At 45.4% G+C, this 17,753-nt stretch overlaps 1 protein-coding gene and 1 long non-coding RNA gene across 3 annotated transcripts in view; one reads left to right on the top strand and one right to left on the bottom strand.

The window, feature by feature from the left end:
- LOC115136996 (large neutral amino acids transporter small subunit 4-like) overlaps positions 1–14,481 on the top strand; it is a 26,358-nt gene extending 11,877 nt beyond the window's left edge. Inside the window, exons 6-15 of one of the 2 annotated variants that reach the window (XM_029672954.2) lie at positions 4,838–4,930; positions 5,129–5,262; positions 5,829–6,031; positions 8,072–8,215; positions 8,487–8,504; positions 8,729–8,855; positions 9,050–9,182; positions 9,589–9,662; positions 9,753–9,876; positions 10,155–14,481. In XM_029672954.2, coding sequence (XP_029528814.1) covers positions 4,838–4,930; positions 5,129–5,262; positions 5,829–6,031; positions 8,072–8,215; positions 8,487–8,504; positions 8,729–8,855; positions 9,050–9,182; positions 9,589–9,662; positions 9,753–9,876; positions 10,155–10,316 — 1,212 coding nt within the window. In that variant the 3' untranslated portion in view covers positions 10,317–14,481. The remainder of the gene's footprint in view (positions 1–4,837; positions 4,931–5,128; positions 5,263–5,828; positions 6,032–8,071; positions 8,216–8,486; positions 8,505–8,728; positions 8,856–9,049; positions 9,183–9,588; positions 9,663–9,752; positions 9,877–10,154) is intronic. The other variant, XM_029672956.2, reaches the window with a different exon arrangement.
- Positions 12,280–17,753, bottom strand: LOC135573987 (uncharacterized). Its single transcript, XR_010465084.1, has 3 exons — positions 17,659–17,753; positions 17,231–17,345; positions 12,280–15,074 (listed from the first exon to the last, which is right to left on the bottom strand). It is a non-coding gene; the product is annotated as an uncharacterized LOC135573987 (long non-coding RNA).

Raw genomic sequence — 17,753 nt, 5'->3', positions numbered from 1 at the left:
TTGTAGGCTTACACGAAAGGAAAGGTATGCACCGCGATGCCCCTCTACTCCATCACCTTTTTTCTTTGTTTCTCTTCTTCCTGGTTCTTCTAATTTGCTGAAAGGGGGTGATTTGGCAGCTTGCCCCCTCCCTCCTTCCCTCCCTCCCTCCTTCCCTCCCTCCCTCCTTCCCTCCCTCCCTCCCTCCCTCCCTCCCTCTCCCTATGATTGCACACTCAGCACTCTGTGTCCCAGGCAGTACAGCTGCAGTAAACAAGTGGAGGAGAACCCAAGGCGGTAAAAGAGAGCTCTCCTCTGCACACCTCTGTTTTCTATCAGTAAAGTGCCTAGCCGATCTCTGTCTGCCCCCTTCTCCGGTTACCAGCAGCAGGCTGTCTGTCTCTCTCCCTCCCTCTTCTCTTTAATAGCTTTGAACTCAGTCTCTCCCTCAGTCAGCCATAGTATTAGTAATCACCACTGCAGATATCTCTCCTAACCTTCCTCTATCCATCTCTCTCTCTTTCAACCAGACCCCCCCAGCCCCTCTCTCCGCACTCTTCCCACGCATACACGCACATGCATACACACGCAGCGCTCCTCCTCTTGTACATTGCGGCACGTGTTAAGATGATTCTATTATCTCTGAGTCATGTTTTGCATGAAACTCTAATCCTTTCTATTTTAGGACCTCTTCATTGGGCCCAATCCCTCTCCGGGATTTGTGTCATTAGGTCCTTGGGGGGAATTAAGTTTCAGTCTGGCTCGATTTACCTAGATGATTATTTACTGCTTCCTGGCACTTGGAAAGAGAACGATGGAAGGGGTAGAGAGATGAATGCCGAAGCTGAGGTGGACTAATGATAGACTGGGCCCAGATCTGTTTGTGCTAGTCCCACATTTGCATATGTTGTTCTCCTGCCAGGAAAGCACAAACAGATCTTGGACCAGGCTAGACTAACAATAGCTCTTCTCTACTCAGACAGGGTCGCCACCACGACCACCGACACCCCCCTGCCTGTAAAATGTCCTAGCATCAGAGGTTGACTTGCTAACTGGCGCTTGATGACACTATTCGACTGTGGAGGACTGATCGCAGGGTCATGTCGACTTCCTTATTAAAGGACATGGATGGATCGTAGAGGGCAGTCAACTGCTGCACATGCTGTTGTTTTTGCTTTCACTGTACACTCAGCGTTAGGTTTAACGTCCAGTAGGAGTGGATAGGGATTCACAACAAGGCCAGTACTGCAAAACAAAGTGTTGATGACAGAGAGAGAAAGGGAGAAAGAGGGAGGGAGAGAGAGAGTGGTAGAGTGATGGCACAGAGATGGAGATATTCAGGTCGGTGTTGTCTGCATGTGGTCGTCAGGGACACAGCATGTTGACTCATTTTATGATGGAGTTCTGTCCTGTCAGGATTGGACCGGTTTGTACTGGTTCCCTTTGGCTTCTGAGAACCAGCCCAGTAAGCATTACTGCTTTTATGCAACAGCAGCCCCTCTTCTCTCTTTCACTTCTCTGTCCCCCCCCCTTCCGTCCATTTCCTCCTTGTCTGTTCTCTCTGGCCTTTGTGCCTCAGAGGCTTTTAGTTATTCCACTCTTCCACTCTCCTCTTTTCTCTCCCACTTTTTTCTCCGTCTGCTGCACTAAAGATAACAATCATTGCTGCCGTCACACAAAATAATCAGATGAACCCAGACGCAAGGGGTTGTTTTCTGGCTAGGGTTTGTTTTCCAAGTTGAACTGCAGTGCACATATTTGAGACACTCATGCACCTCGCCTTGTAAGCAACAGTTTGATATGCAAAGTGTAGAATGTGTAGTATTTACTTAGATAAGAATAGGATAGGACTTGCGTCCTTAAATGGCTTTAGAGGAAAACTGCTTACCACAGGCATTCTATACTGTCTGCAAACATCACTCAGCATTTCAGATAGGGGTTTTCTCAATTTTCCTCAAGTGATATCTGCTAGCACGTAGCCGAGTGTCACCGCTGTGAGTGTCTGAAAGTGTATTGCAGACATTTTGTTATCTGCTCAGGGCACAAACACTGCACCGACTGCAGTGTATAGAGCCACAGTCATCAGCCTGTATCGGTTAAAGACTACTGGATTGCCCATCATGTTGTTGACAGTAGAATCTAACAATTCACAACAATACACACATGTAAAAGAATGGAAGTGCATAGCAACCTTGTTTAGCTTCCAGTACATCCTATAGAGTTAGACACTGTTCATAGTCCAACACTATACAAACAGACTTTTATCTCCATGACTGTTCAGATCCCAAAATGGAGCCAAATAGAGATTGGTAGGTGAATGCAGACAGTCCACCATTTGTATTGACCCTGCCTTTTCTTCCTGGCACTAGCATAGCTAACAAAAAGATGGCTCTGTGCCCCAAATGGCACCCCATTCCCTATACCGTGCACTACTTTTGACCAGGGTCCATAGGGACTTGGTCAAAAGTAGTACACTATGTAGGGAACAAGGTACCATTTGGGATGCAAGCCAGAGACAGTACTCATGAAACAGGAACAGGTAATGTCTCAGGTTAACTGAGATTGGCCTAGAGAGAAAAGAGTTGGCCAATCATTAACCAGCCCTGGGTTTTTGTCGTTTCTGCCTCTAGACACTTTATTTAGTCATGCCTGATGGAGTAGAATTCGGGAAGTGAATTGGAATTGGAACACTGTACTGTGGCCAGGTAGATTAGGGAGACAAACTCATGGCTACACCGCTATCAGAGCCAGGGTAGGTAGGAAAACATCGTTCAACGTTGCAGAGAGAAATGTCATTATTAGTGCTGACGTGATTTCCTTATTCTACATCCTATAAAGTATTTATATCTGAATGTTCTACAACGTAGCGCCCCTGGACTTTTTCACTAAGTGACACAGGTCCTGTTTCCCAACCTGAACCTGCCTGTTCTCACAAGCTGTAAATCTACCTCCTTCATTACATTGACAGTTGGCTATCCTTCTTATTATGTCATAGTTATACCACATAATTATGTGGTTTGATTTCCGCTCGTGAACGAGAACTGTCTGCAGTGGTTTGTTTCGGGAACCACCACAGTAACTCACCGTCAAACTGACTTCAGACCACTAAAACTAATGAGGCAAACTACAGTAATTGCAGCATTTAAGCTGGGAGCTGGTTTGGACCTTCCGTTGATGTTTTGGACTCTACCTTCTGTTGACAATTCATTCTATTTCCCTTTCCCCCGCATGTCCTTCATTTGATCAAAGGCAGGTGAACTCGTTCCATTACATCCAAACCTGGTAAACAACAATATTAGCAGAACAGACAGACAAAGGGTGACTGGGACATGGGTCAGTAACTGTTTTGGGCTGTCTGTCTGTCTCTGTCTGTCTGTCCGTCTGTAACTGACTCAGTGAGGTCATTGAAAGTCGTGTGATAGTCTGATGACACACTGACGGTCTGGTGGTGACACATAGATAGGGGAACTGAGGAGAGCAGAGCAATGGAAGTCACATCCCTGATGACGCTCAAGCACATTATTCAGCATATTCCATATGAGTTTATTCCAGGGCAATGCCACAGCCAACACTGCTGGTTGAAGCTGTGCTAAGTGGGAGGTTGGTAGGGTGCTAGGAGTGATGGTGGAGAGGTAGCCTTGCATAAGACCAGTGTTTCTCTCTTCTATCTGCCAGCCTGATACACACACACACACACATTTGTTTTACTATCCTTGTGTAGAACAAACAATTGATTCCCATTCAAAATCCTATTTTCCCTTAACCTAACCTAACCCCAAACCCCTAAACCTAACCCTAATTTTAACCCTAACACCTAAGCCTAAAATACCCTTCTTCCTTGTGGGGACTGGAGAAATGTCCCCACTTCTGGTCCCCACAAGGATAGTAAAACACACACACACACACACACATGAACACACACCTCTTCTTGTCCTGACAACGAGGCACCAGTGCTGAGTTTGCAGTAGAGCTCTACTCACTCCTACTGTAAGTGTCATAATAGAGATGGTCCCAGCTCATTTCACTTCTCCAGGAGGCCTGGAATGTGATTGTTAGTGTAGCTGTCATGTGGGACGTTTTGATTCTGCCGTTAACCTTTGTTCAAATGAGCGGTTAAGGGTAATGCCATCTGGGGAGGCCACGGCACGAGGTGAGAGATTTCCTCCATGGCTCGGACAAGCAGGGAACCTGTGGTGAGGGTGGATGGACGGATGGAGAGATTGTTTTCGGAGGAGTTCTTGGAGAACTGTTGAACTATGACCCAGTTCAATAAATATGCCATGAAACAGCTCTGTTCAGGAGTTGTTGTGCTGGTGTTTTTATCAGTGGCATTTTTCTTCTCCCTCCCTTTCCCTTCCCCGACTCTGTCATGGGAGATTCAAGTGCACACACAGTGGAGATATGTTGTTTTTTAAAATGTTATTTTTCTTACTCTCTCTCCCTCTACCTCCTTCCCTCCTTCCTTTCCTCCCCTCCCCCTCTCTCCTTCCTTCTCCTCTCAAGGACAGTTGTTTACAGTTAGGAGTTGAGTTGGGAACAGCCTGTGCTTTAAGCTCAAGAAGAGGGCTACATATGCAAGCTGCTCTGGACTTTCTCTCACTCCGTCATAAATAGTGTGGGGGAGGAGCATCACCAAGACTCCACCCACATCACTCATTCTCTGTCAACAACCTCCCAAAAACATATTTACGATTTCCTAGTGTGATGTCAGGCCTTCCATTTTTGGAAAAACGGTGACTGAGCGTCTCTATGGCTATTCATGCGTTTTTACACGAGTCTTTATGCGCGTGACTGCATTGGTCTGATTCAAGTGTGGCCTAATCTTATGTCCCGTCTCTTTCTTGTGTTCTCTCCTCAGCTTCCCAATATGTTTGGTGACCTTCGTTCCACCTTCATCGCTCTCATGATTGGATCGTATGCATCCTCCGCTGTCACCTTCCCTGGGATCAAGGTAACTTACACACGCATCTACTTAGCTAGTCTACGTACTCATGCACACCATTATGGAGGCTAGCTATCGAGGCTAACTATGCTTTCATCTATCAGGGCTACCTGTTGGACTCTACTTCCCTATTCCCCCACGGCAGTGTGAAGGTCGGACACAGAGGCTAATGTTGTGGTTGTTGGTCCCTGCTTCCTCTCTCGTCAGGTGATCTATGACCTTGGAGCCACCTTCATCACCATCCTGCTGGTGTGGGCTGCCTGCGCTGGCCTCGTCTTCATCAACTGCTTCTTCAACTGGCCCCTGGAGCCCTTCCCTGGACCTGAGGATATGGACTACAGGTAAGACACTCCTCAACATCACACTCCTCAACATCACACTCCTCAACATCACACTCCTTAACATAAAATGAGTTAGCTTTCTTAGTTATTATTAGTTTTACAGCATATTTTCATTCCTGGTAACCTATAAATAGCAGACATTCCTGTAACCTAATGTTAGTTTAGTATTACTAGTATTTGCTACTTATATCATTAATTATGTGATATAACTTATATTATTTGTTAGAGTATAGCATTAGTTCTAACCTAATATTAGCCAAGAATAACAGGTTTAGGGGATAATACTAGGACTTGAGGTTCATCTACTTAAGCTGGAGTAGGAATATTAAGGCCTTCCATAGAGTCTCCATTCTCCTTGGAGCTCAGTACACTACATCCCCCAGCACACGTTCCTCTGCAGCATGGCGAGGGCTTGAGGCCCTGTGTACAGGAAAGCTAATGAGGTGAGGAGCTCAACTGGCTTTGCTCTCATACAGCTGGATTTAGTCTCATCCTTTCCTCTGTTTTGGCCTCTTCCCCTGCTCCCTTTCTCCCTCTCTCTCTCTTTGTCTCTCTGTCTCCCTCAGTGTGAAGATCAAGTTCAGCTGGCTGGGCTTTGACCATAAGATCACTGGAAAGCAGTTCTACCGCCAGGTGACCACGGTGGGGAGACGACTCAGCGTGGGGAACAGCATGAAGCAAAACCCCACGGAGCTGGCCCAACAGGAGGGCAACAAGCTGTGTCTCTCCACCGTTGACCTGGAGGTCCAGTGCAAGTCCCAGGAGGAATGTAAGTGTCTGGCCAGGCCACATCTGTTCATCCCAGACCAGAGAACATGATGCATTTGATGTCTTTCAGATGGAGAGTAGGAAAATAAATAATGACTGTGCATTTTCTGTGCACATTGTGAGTGTGATGGGGTTCATTCTCAAAATGGATTTGCCATAATGGGTTTCAAGCTCTGTACCTCCACAAATCCATACTCCATGAGGCCAAAAGCCAGCATGCCAGTTTCATTGTTACACATCATTTGGACACAACAAAGGACATGTCTGCCAGAAACCTGTCTGATGTCAAAAGACCCACAAAAACTGTCCAACACAACACCCCGCTCCAGCCATGGTGTCGAATTTAGATACAATACAATGGATCATTGTAGCCCTGCTTTATGGGTAAACAGAGGTAAACAGTTGACCATATGCTAGATCTGGGCCTGTAGCTTGTACTGGTCTAGGGTCAGATCCCCCACTTTTTCATATAATCATATTTGTTATGATATAATAGGCTAAATTGATCCTAGACACAGGTCCAGATCTAGAATATGGTTGACTGTTCCTCTATGATGGATTCTATTCCATACTCTATAACTCTTTGTAAATACGGGCTCTAACTACAACGGTGCAATGTTGATGTTTCAGAGTGGGCTCACCCACCAGCCAGTGTTTAGGTCCCAGCTGCCAGCTTGTCTGAGGGAGCGCTGTCATTGGCTCTGAGGTCACCAAGGCCATCCTCCCTCTCCCAAATTAAATCCTGCAAACGCGCAACTGGCTGTGAACTTTGCCTTAACCCAGATTTGTACAGTGCAATTAGCCACAAACCTCCAAAACACACTCAAATCAGCCACGTGTCCCCTCCACACCCTGTTGTGCCCCCTCTCCCCCTCGAGCTCGGCCCTCGGGTCACAAACTCCCAGCGGGGCGCCCTGTGGTTCTCTGCAGGCTCTCTTTGGTACCAAACGGACCGTGCAATCGTTTCGGACCGCATTCCAAGAAGTGCTGCTCAAGTGGCGGTGGTAGAGCGGGCCAGAGGGACCAGAGGGCAGGTAGCAGTCAGTAAGGGTTCTGGGGGGGGGGGGGGGGGTCATTATACACACAGGATGGATGCCCGCGGTTCTGTAACCCTGCTGGACAAGTTCCACGTATCAGGAGGTTTTCAAGGGGCCCCTCTCCCTTTCTCTCCCTCTGTCTTTCTCCCCCTCTCTGTCGCTCTCCCTCTCTGTCGGTCTGTCTGTCCACTCATCATTCTGATGTATGTGATGGTGGTGATCTATTTGGTTGTAAGGATGGGACTTATTTTGGTGGATTGGTTCTTACATCAACCAACCCACTACGAGACTGTTTTGTGTCATGACGACTGTTGATCCCCCTGTGGTCACATACTGTAGTGTGCCAGTCAAGACTGTAGGATCAGATCCCTCCCTCTTGTTCATTACGATCTGCAAGACCAAACTGATCCCACATCCTACTCTGAAACACATTGTGAATAGCACATATTATGGGTCCAGGACACAGGGAGACCCAGTGTTATAGGCGGAGACAGACGGTTAGAACCACCTGCTCTCATGTGCCAGCCTCTAAAGCCTCTTGTCCAGCCGGTATGTCAACGATGGTCCCGTCTCCAGAGCATTGGAGAGATACCTGCAGCACTGGGCAATAAACGCTGGACACATCTGTGGCGTGACCATTAAGACTTTTCCACTGCCCTGCCGCAGCTTTTACAGCTTTGAGATCAGTAGATGATTAACGGACCATGGCCCCGGGCCCCTTTGCTTACAGCGCGGACCCCCCACATGTTACCTTGCCACCCCAGGGACCCGTGGACTATTTAGACTCCGAGCTTCCCTATTTCCCTACCTCCATGTTGATTCTGAGCAGCTTGTCCTGGTAGTTTTCCGTCACAGCATGTGGAGGAAATGAAAAGAAGGCCTATCCTGTACAGTGCACACAGTGAAACCTCACTCCAATCTGATGCTAAACCTTACAGTCCTGTGTGTCACCCTCCGTGTTCTGTTGCTGTTGTCGATCTGTCTCTCCTCCTGTGTGTCCACAGCCCAGTCCTTCATGAAGAGTATCCTGAGTCCTATCTTCATGCTCAGCCTGATCACCATGTGTGTCACCCAGCTGAGACTCATCTTCTACATGGGAGCCATGAACAACATCCTGGAGTCGCTGTCCGACAGAGACTTCAGCACAGGTGCGTGTGTGCGTGTGTGTGCGTCTTGAAAATGTGCCTGGAACACAGACATGACAAGATATCGATCCTTTGTAGTGTTGACATAGTAGTTTACCTCACGACTCGTCACCTAACTGCTATTTTGTCATTCTTGTAACCTCCTTTGTAATCTCGCCCACCCTGGAGTTGTTTCACATTGCCCTTATTTCTATCTCTGAATTGCTTCGGCTAATTCTTCTTGGTCTGTCTCTCTTCCTCTTCCTGTCACACTGACTTCTTACTGCGTCTGCAGAGGAGAAGATGGAAGTAGGTAAGACTTCAGGCTAGATTAGACGAGCACAGCCCATCTATTCCCCTCTCTGCCTCTGACACTGATTCACTTTGACTCAAGACTCTGGCCTACCCCATGAATCATAACCTAATCTGCAACCCTGTCCATTTTGCTGTAAACACCATGCTATTTTGACGGCGTGTAAGCTTTGGAGGCAATAGTCCTGGGGAATAACACTTCTCTGTCTCTCCTGCCGTTCACAGTGAGTGTGTACACCTCCATTTTCGGAGTGCTGCAGCTGCTGTGTCTGATGACTGCTCCGGTGATCGGGTACATTATGGACTGGAAGCTCAAAGAGTGTGAGGATGAGAACGTGAAGCCGGGCACAAGGTGAGTTCCGCACGCTCGAACGCACCCACGCTCGCACGCACACGCTCACTCAGGCACACACACACACTCCAGAAGAGCATTCCCCTGCCTCCCACGTACTCCCCTAGCATCCACAAGACCGTATCCACAAGACTGTCATCTGTATAACCAGTGAGTATAAGTCTGTGTGTAACATGTGATGTCCCCTCTGATAGAGATCTCACCCAGCCCAAGCGTCGGGACAGACAGATCCAGAAGATTACCAACGCCACCCGGGCCTTCATCTTCACCAACTTGCTACTGATAGGCTTCGGGGTCACCTGCCTCGTCCCCAGCCTCCCTCTCCAGGTAACTTGTCCCTCTGTTTCCTCTCCTCCGTCTCTCTCTCTCTTTCCTCTAGTGGCGGTGGAGAAGCGCACATTTCCTTGCGTGCATCCCAGTGTTTTGGTAAAGCCCACCGAGACCCATAGGGAGTTTTCTTGGTGCAGAGAAAGAAAGAGGGCGAGTGACTCACATGTTGTTGCAGCTGAGCCGTTATTTAATGCAACAGTGTCCCCTGGCGGACAGAAGTGTCATTACAAGTTATGCAAGTTATTTCCAACCCAGTTCTGGGAACATCTCTGTCCAGTCATTATTTATTAAACATGGACTCCATTTTAGGATGGAGGAACAGGGCACCATGCATGCCCTGGGCCTGTAGATTCTAGAACACATGTTGAACTATTTCTCTTTCTCCTTTCTTCTCTGCCCTCAGATTCTATCGTTTATTCTGCACACCATTGTGAGAGGATTCATCCACTCTGCGGTTGGCGGGTTGTATGCTGCTGTGTAAGTGTCTCCGGAGTGTGTGTGTGTGTGCGTGTGTGCGTGCGCACAGTCCCCTTCACACAAGTGCCTCATGCTGGTTGTCCTCCTTAGGTACCCGTCGTCTCAGTTTGGCAGTCTGACAGGCATGCAGTCCCTCATCAGCGCCCTGTTTGCCCTGCTGCAGCAGCCCCTCTTCATGGCCATGATGGGCCCCCTGAAGGGAGACCCCCTATGGGTAAGAGAGCAACGACCTTTCACCCTTCCCAGAGCTTACACAAACTACAGGACACCCATTGCTCACTAATGCTGAAGACCCAAGTACACTCATGTGCTATGAGCATAATGCCGCAAAAGCTACTGTATACAAGTGATGTGTAGCAGCCACCTTGTTCTAAAGTAATCTGCCCAGAGTACATGTCATAGCACACACTGCTGTCCAATGTGAAAACAGCAGAGCCGTTCGCTCCTTTCTTCTGACTGATGATGTCACTTCCTGTGTGTGGTTGTGTGCAGGTCAACGTGGGCCTGCTGGGGCTGACGGTGCTGGGCTTCTGCCTGCCTCTCTACCTGCTCTGCTACAGCCGCCAGCTCCAACGCCAGAAGCAGGAGCGCGAGGAGGACCCCAAGATCTACGTCCAGATCAACAACGGCAGCACGCCCGAGGCCTTCGTCTAGAGAGACAGACTGACGGACGGAGATTTTTTTTTTTTTCAACAAAGAGAAGGAGCAACGGAGAGAGTGAGGAGGGGAGAGGTCACAGGTGTGACTGAACTGTATGATGAATCGCAACCTCACCCACCAACTCCGGTCCCTCTAACCGTCTGCACTTGCACTCAGACGATTCTCTCTCTCTCTCTCTCACACACACACACACTTCAAGTCCCTTACATTCCCCCCTCAGACACAGACACACATACGAACACATGCACTCCACACATACACATATACACATATACACATGACACACATACAGTGTATGATCACAAATTTCAGAGAACTACTATGATAAACACACACGCACACACACACTTTTACACTCCCCAACACATCATCGACGATGTACACTGTGAAAGAAACGCAACAACACACGTGTTGTGAAACCTCTTCAACACACACACACGCACGGTTCATTTTCCAGGGACACGCCACTAAACGGACATGGTTCATCTTCTCACAACTGGAATGGGAAAGGACAAGCGCTGGTCTGTGAGCTGAGGAGAGACGAGAGACGAGGGAGGAGGATCTTCACGGCGTCCTCCTCCCTTCCAGGCTCCTCTTTGTTTCAGTGCTCTGTTGTTGTTGTTTTTTATTTCAATTTGGTCAACGATGCCATGCTCACTCTTGCCTGCCTGTCAGTGCAAAAAGGAGGGCACTGGTTCTCCGTGTCGCCCAGCAAAAAGAACCGCAAGCGTTCGACCCCATGTCAAAGACCTCCAGTGCTGAATGTTGTGACTAGAACCAGATAAGGTGATGTCCTCCTCACTATTATAATACCCCACCACCAGTGTTTTTACATGTGTTTTCAATGATGCCAGTAACGACATCGCCTCACTTTCTAATTCTGATCCAAGTTAGTCTCATACCGCACTGGAGGTCCTCCACTTCACACCCTGAGAACTGGTTTTATGATTAGGACGTTATTGGAGCGTTATTGGCGATAGGTCGGTATTTTTCTCCGTGGTTGTTACACGTCAATGCCTCTCTATCGTCGCAAGTGGTTTGAACTAGAAGTATAAGCGAAACAGGTTGTATAGACGTTTCAGTACTCTAAACGGTGCTAAGAGTTCATACCGCCATAACGTTCCCATTAGGTTCTGTAACGTTGGGGATAGTCATCATTGTAAATGAATTGGTAAGAATGGAGCCTTATGCAACCTTCAGAAGCTAGTCGACGTAATCTTCTCATCTAGTGAGTGTTCCTTCCAGTGTCTCAAAGACCAAACCTTGTGACTCAGCCTTCTAGTTTTGTTGTTGACGACAACAGAGGCGTGGAGGGTTAAAGCCACAGAGAAGCTGTCGTTTTAAGACTGTTCCAACAGCTCTAGGGAGACAAGAAAGCAAAGGCTTGTTTTTGTTGTAACATCAGCACTCTAGATTAAAGCCTGAGTCGATAGCTGTGCTTTCAGCCCATTGTGAGTAAGTGATTCGGCCAACGGGTTTCCAGTGTGCAGTATGCAGGCCAGCGTTTTACTTCTAGGGAATACTATGTGACTGTGCTAGTGACTGTGCTTCAAACAAAAGCATGGCACAGGTTGAAACAAACCTCTTACCAGTTTTAATTTGCCACAACAACATAGGGTACAGCACAGCTACTCTCTTAGAAAAAACGGTTCCAAAAGGCTTCTTCGGCTGTCCCCATAAGAGAACCCTTTTTGGTTCCAGGTAGAACCCTTTTGGACAGTTGAATAACCCTTTTAGGTTCTAGAATGATAATAATTTGTTTTCTAAGAGTGTAGGCTTGGTTATCAAGCTCCAATGCGTGGGCCTATATCCCTCTCACCGGATACACTGACTGGTCTTGTGTTGGCAGTCCTCTTTGTAGTGCAGAATGAACTTTTTATTGACTTTGTGCGTATTCTTTTCCTTGGCGATGAACGGATTTTGTTTTGTGTCAGGAGATCTGTTTTTCAAAAAGTAATAGTTTTATCGACTGTATTTTACCTGCAATATGATACTAACATACCCTTCAAACTTTTGTTCTGTTTCAAGACAAATGTGATTTAGAACAAATGGTTTGACGAGATATGGTTTTAGATAGAGAGGAGATGTGTGGTTTAAGGTGAACTGCGGTTGCTATGGGCTTATACCTGGCACTGTTCTACACTACCTGAATTACATTGATGCATTTCAATTCTGATTTGCTGTAGCAATAAGTACTTCTCTGAGTTGCTGAGCAATCCTCTACTTTTCCCGGCAACACATAACCCTATGAACAAACACTGTTGTCCAACACACACACACACACACACACACAATGCAAGAATGTGGATTGATATAATGCAATGTTTATTACAAAAGGTGCTTCTCAATGACAGGAACATAGACTAGTTAATCTATCTATCAATCTAGCTATGGGTCTCACCTACAAAGCCTCACTTTGTAGCGACAAATTACTTGAATTATTGAATTCCAACTTGAACCTTGATTCACTTTTCGAATCAGAAAGGGAGACAGAGAGACGCTTGAATATGATATCTGTTTCTAAATCCACATTCTTGCAGCTGTTGTGAACGGGTGTGATCGTGGGAGCCAGGTGGGCGTGGCAGGCAGGTCATGATAGGACTTTATGTTCTTGAATGATCTGTTGCGGGTAACAGACACTGGAGAGAGAGAGCGCGACAACTGGGTTGATGTAGCTCTACGTCCGCAGACGCAGTGTTTAGACTGGACGGGTCACCTGCTTTTCCTCAGTCACTCACAGAAGCACTTCCAAAGACAGCCATGTAACCAGCAGATTGCCTCTCTATGTGTAGATGATTTGAGATGTGGGCACGGCAGGTGGGTGCCCCCGCCCTCTCTCATCATGACCCCGTCACATTGATCCATCCATGTTCAAACCCACTGTCCTGAACTGTTGCACTGACAGACCTGTTTCTCCACTGCAGTTTCACCCAAACACAAACCACCCAAGAGATCCTTCACATACTGGCGATGGAACTGAGAGACAATGCTAGAATCCCCAAAAGCTTCATCAATGAAATACGTGAGAACTGAATGGCACATATGCACCTTAGTCCTCTTACCAGGATCTCAATGCTATTATTCTGAATGGCCTGCACTGAAATATAACATAGACAGTGCACCACTTGCTAGTTCTGCATGTTAGCATAGAATGTATTCCCAGTCGTAAAAAAAAAAAAATCATCGAGAAATGACATTGGAACTGCAAGAAACGGTTATTTTTATATTCAGTCAAAGTTACTTCGTGGTCTTAGTCTCTCCTCTTGTATGCACCATCCAGTAGGTCCCTGTCCCGCAATGTAGAATGGCTCCTTGCTACTGACTGCTCTGTGGGCCTGTCTGTTTGGGTCTCTTGGTTTCAAAGATCTACACACACACACACACACACACACACACACACACACTGATAGAGAAACAGGTCTAGGCGTCCTCAACATCCCTACATTGAACATCACTCTACTTGTCGTTTACATGAATTTATTTTGCGAAAGGAGGAAAGACTAGTGGAGAATTCATGTATAGCCCTGGATAAGACTGGTTCTTGTGTCTTGAACATATGACTAGAGATTGCAGGTGGATTCTGATAATGATGCTATACTGTACTCCAGCACAATGAATGTGGGGTTGGGATGATCTTCATTCCCTCAGTATGGGAGAATCAGCACTTTTTACACTGCCATACCTTAAAACTGTCATTCTACTCAGAATGCCGTCACCGTAGTTATTTTCTAGACGTGACATACTTGTACTACTATCCCCTTCCCTTGGATGTAAAGTGTGATTGATTGGCTGTTCTATTCTCTGACGATGAAAGACGACCAATGGTTTTTGGATAGAAGGCTTTAATGATTGTGTGTCACTTTTAGACATTGAGCGGGAACTTCAGCTGAAACACCAACGCTTTTCCCTGACTTGTACCTTGTTTTTTTACTCAAATGTTTATTTTGTTGTTTTACATTCTCCTTTTTGGTGTTTGTTTCAATACGTATTTAATGTCTATATGATGTATATTGGATCTCATTTTTTTGTTGTCTTCTATCACATTATAGCCATTGTTATTGACATTTTGAGTCATTGTCTAAATGAGAAAAATCAATATATGAAAAAAAATAAACAGAAACAGATTAATTTGTAAAATAAAGTGTCCACTTTGTATTTATTTGACCTTGTTTGACGTTTTTGCACGTTTCCTCAAAGTGTGGTGGATTGTCAATCACTATTAATGCAAAATGTGTTAAATAACCTATATTATGAATGACATATCCCATGTTACAGCTGTGTGCAATATAATGGACAGAAGAACACATGGATGGTCTGCTTTTAAGTGGAGGAAGCCTGCAGATTGCCACCTCTCCTAAACCCAACCACCCTAGGGGGAAATCCCACTTCTCAGGGTTAGGCTATTGTGGATTTCATTTTAGCCACATTTTTTTGTGGTCAGGATCAAATCAAATGGCCTTGAGATAGAAGCTGTTTTTCACTCTCTCGGTCCCTGCTTTGATGCACCTGTACTGACCTCGCCTTCTGGATGGTAGCGGGGTGAACAGGCAGTGGCTCGGGTGGTTGTTGCCTTTGATCTTTTTGGCCTTCCTGTGACATCGGGTGCTGTAGGTGTCCTGGAGGGCAGGTAGTTTGCTCCCGGTGATGCGTTGTGCAGACCGCACCACCCTCTGGAGAGCCTCGCGGTTGTGGGCGGAGCAGTTGCCGTACCAGGCGGTGATACAGCCTGACAGGATGTTCTCGAATGTGCATCTGTAAAAGTTTGTGATTCTAGGATGAGTTACATTAATCATGTCTGTAATGGCTGACATGATTACATTAATCATGTCTGTAAGGGCTGACATGATTACATTAATCATGTCTGTAATGGCTGGCAACATTACATTAATCATGTCTGTAATGGCTGGCAACATTACATTAATCATGTCTGTAATGGCTGGCAACATTACATTAATCATGTCTGTAAGGGCTGGTAACATTACATTAATCATGTCTGTAATGGCTGACATGATTACATTAATCATGTCTGTAAGGGCTGACATGATTACATTAATCATGTCTGTAAGGGCTGACATGATTACATTAATCATGTCTGTAATGGCTGACATGATTACATTAATAATCATGATTACATTAATCATGTCTGTAATGTCTGACAACATTACATTAATCATGTCTGTAATGGCTGACATGATTACATTAATCATGTCTGTAAGGGCTGACATGATTACATTAATCATGTCTGTAAGGGCTGACATGATTACATTAATCATGTCTGTAAGGGCTGACATGATTACATTAATCATGTCTGTAATGGCTGACAACATTACATTAATCATGTCTGTAGTGGCTGACATGATTACATTAATCATGTCTGTAATGGCTGACAACATTACATTAATCATGTCTGTAGTGGCTGACATGATTACATTAATCATGTCTGTAAGGGCTGACAACATTACATTAATCATGTCTGTAATGGCTGACATGATTACATTAATCATGTCTGTAATGGCTGACATGATTACATTAATCATGTCTGTAAGGGCTGACATGATTACATTAATCATGTCTGTAAGGGCTGACATGATTACATTAATCATGTCTGTAATGGCTGACAACATTACATTAATCATGTCTGTAGTGGCTGACATGATTACATTAATCATGTCTGTAATGGCTGACAACATTACATTAATCATGTCTGTAGTGGCTGACATGATTACATTAATCATGTCTGTAAGGGCTGACATGATTACATTAATCATGTCTGTAAGGGCTGGCAACATTACATTAATCATGTCTGTAATGGCTGACATGATTACATTAATCATGTCTGTAATGGCTGACAACATTACATTAATCATGTCTGTAATGGCTGACATGATTACATTAATCACGTTTAAGGGCTGACATGATTACATTAATCATGTCTGTAATGGCTGACATGATTACATTAATCATGTCTGTAAGGGCTGACATGATTACATTAATCATGTCTGTAAGGGCTGACATGATTACATTAATCATGTCTGTAATGGCTGACAACATTACATTAATCATGTCTGTAATAGCTGACATGATTACATTAATCACGTTTAAGGGCTGACATGATTACATTAATCATGTCTGTAATGGCTGACATGATTACATTAATCATGTCTGTAAGGGCTGACATGATTACATTAATCATGTCTGTAATGGCTGACATGATTACATTAATCATGTCTGTAAGGAAGGGCTAGCAAATTTCCAAAAAGAAAAAGAGCCTTTACTGATAAAGGAGGTGTTTCATTATAAAGTAATGCTGCTGAGTCTCGAGTCTCCACCAGAGGACAGGATATTACAGTTTAATACGACACCCAATCTCAGACGCCCAATTCAAACGATTTAGTCTTGGGTGTCGTTAACACACCTACTAAGTGAGTTGGAGTGAGAACTGGATGTTTCTGGTGCAAGTGATACCTAAAAAAAGAACAACGCGGTCCACCAAAAAACAGTTAGGCAGTTTTGATAATTGCTTGATCACTGGGGATTAATTGCTGTGGGGTAATTCAAGTAAACATTAACCTTCACGTGAAAAGCATAATTCTGTAACAATGCATGTTTTCAACTCTCACCTAAAATCATTATGGTAATGAAAATGTTTAACACAAGTAGAGCAATGAAGACTGGTGGGAGGAGCTATAGGAAGACAGGCTCATTGGAATTGTTGAAAAGGGATAAATGGAATGGAGTCAAATGTGGTTTCCATATGTTTGAGGTGTTTAATTCCATTCCAGCCATTACAATGAGCCCATCCTCCTATAGCTCCCCCCACCAGCCTCCTCTGACTTACAGTGAGATGAAGTTAGCATAGGTAGTTGACAATAGTAGCATCCACAGTTTCATGTTGCTCCTGACCTGACCTTGATAGTGGATTAAGGTAGGTCTGGAATGGATGGATTCTTTGTGTTGCTCTAGTCCTGCTCGGGCTTATTGAAGGCTGAGCCACTAGTTTGACTTGCTGGGGTTGCTACTAACCTGTTCCAACAGACCAACACAAGAAAACACAGGGTGTTACTGGGTTCACCCTCCACCAACTGTCACAGCCAATAAGCTTGAATGAAGAGTGAAACCAGGAGAACTGGAATAACATTTGATCTCAGTGAAACTGAACCACTGTGACAGGTGAAACAACTTACAAACCAATGTACTTTACTTTTAAAAAACAACAACATTGGACCTAGGTAGATTTCAGTTGAAGAGCCGACAGTTTTCCATAAGTAGGCTATCTACAGTGCATGCCTCTATGTGGCATGTGGTACAATCCAGGCATAAGAAAAAATTATCTCACCTCTGTCATTAGAAATAGGAATGTGTGTGTGTGATCAGCGCAAACAATGGACAATAAATAGTGTGGCTGTATCAGGTTTGTATGTTTTGTTTAGA

This window comes from Oncorhynchus nerka, linkage group LG11 (genome assembly GCF_034236695.1).
Source record: "Oncorhynchus nerka isolate Pitt River linkage group LG11, Oner_Uvic_2.0, whole genome shotgun sequence".
Classification (NCBI taxonomy): Eukaryota; Metazoa; Chordata; class Actinopteri; order Salmoniformes; family Salmonidae; genus Oncorhynchus; species Oncorhynchus nerka.
Note: the sequence above shows the minus strand (reverse complement) of the source record. Positions and strands in the feature narration are given on the sequence as shown.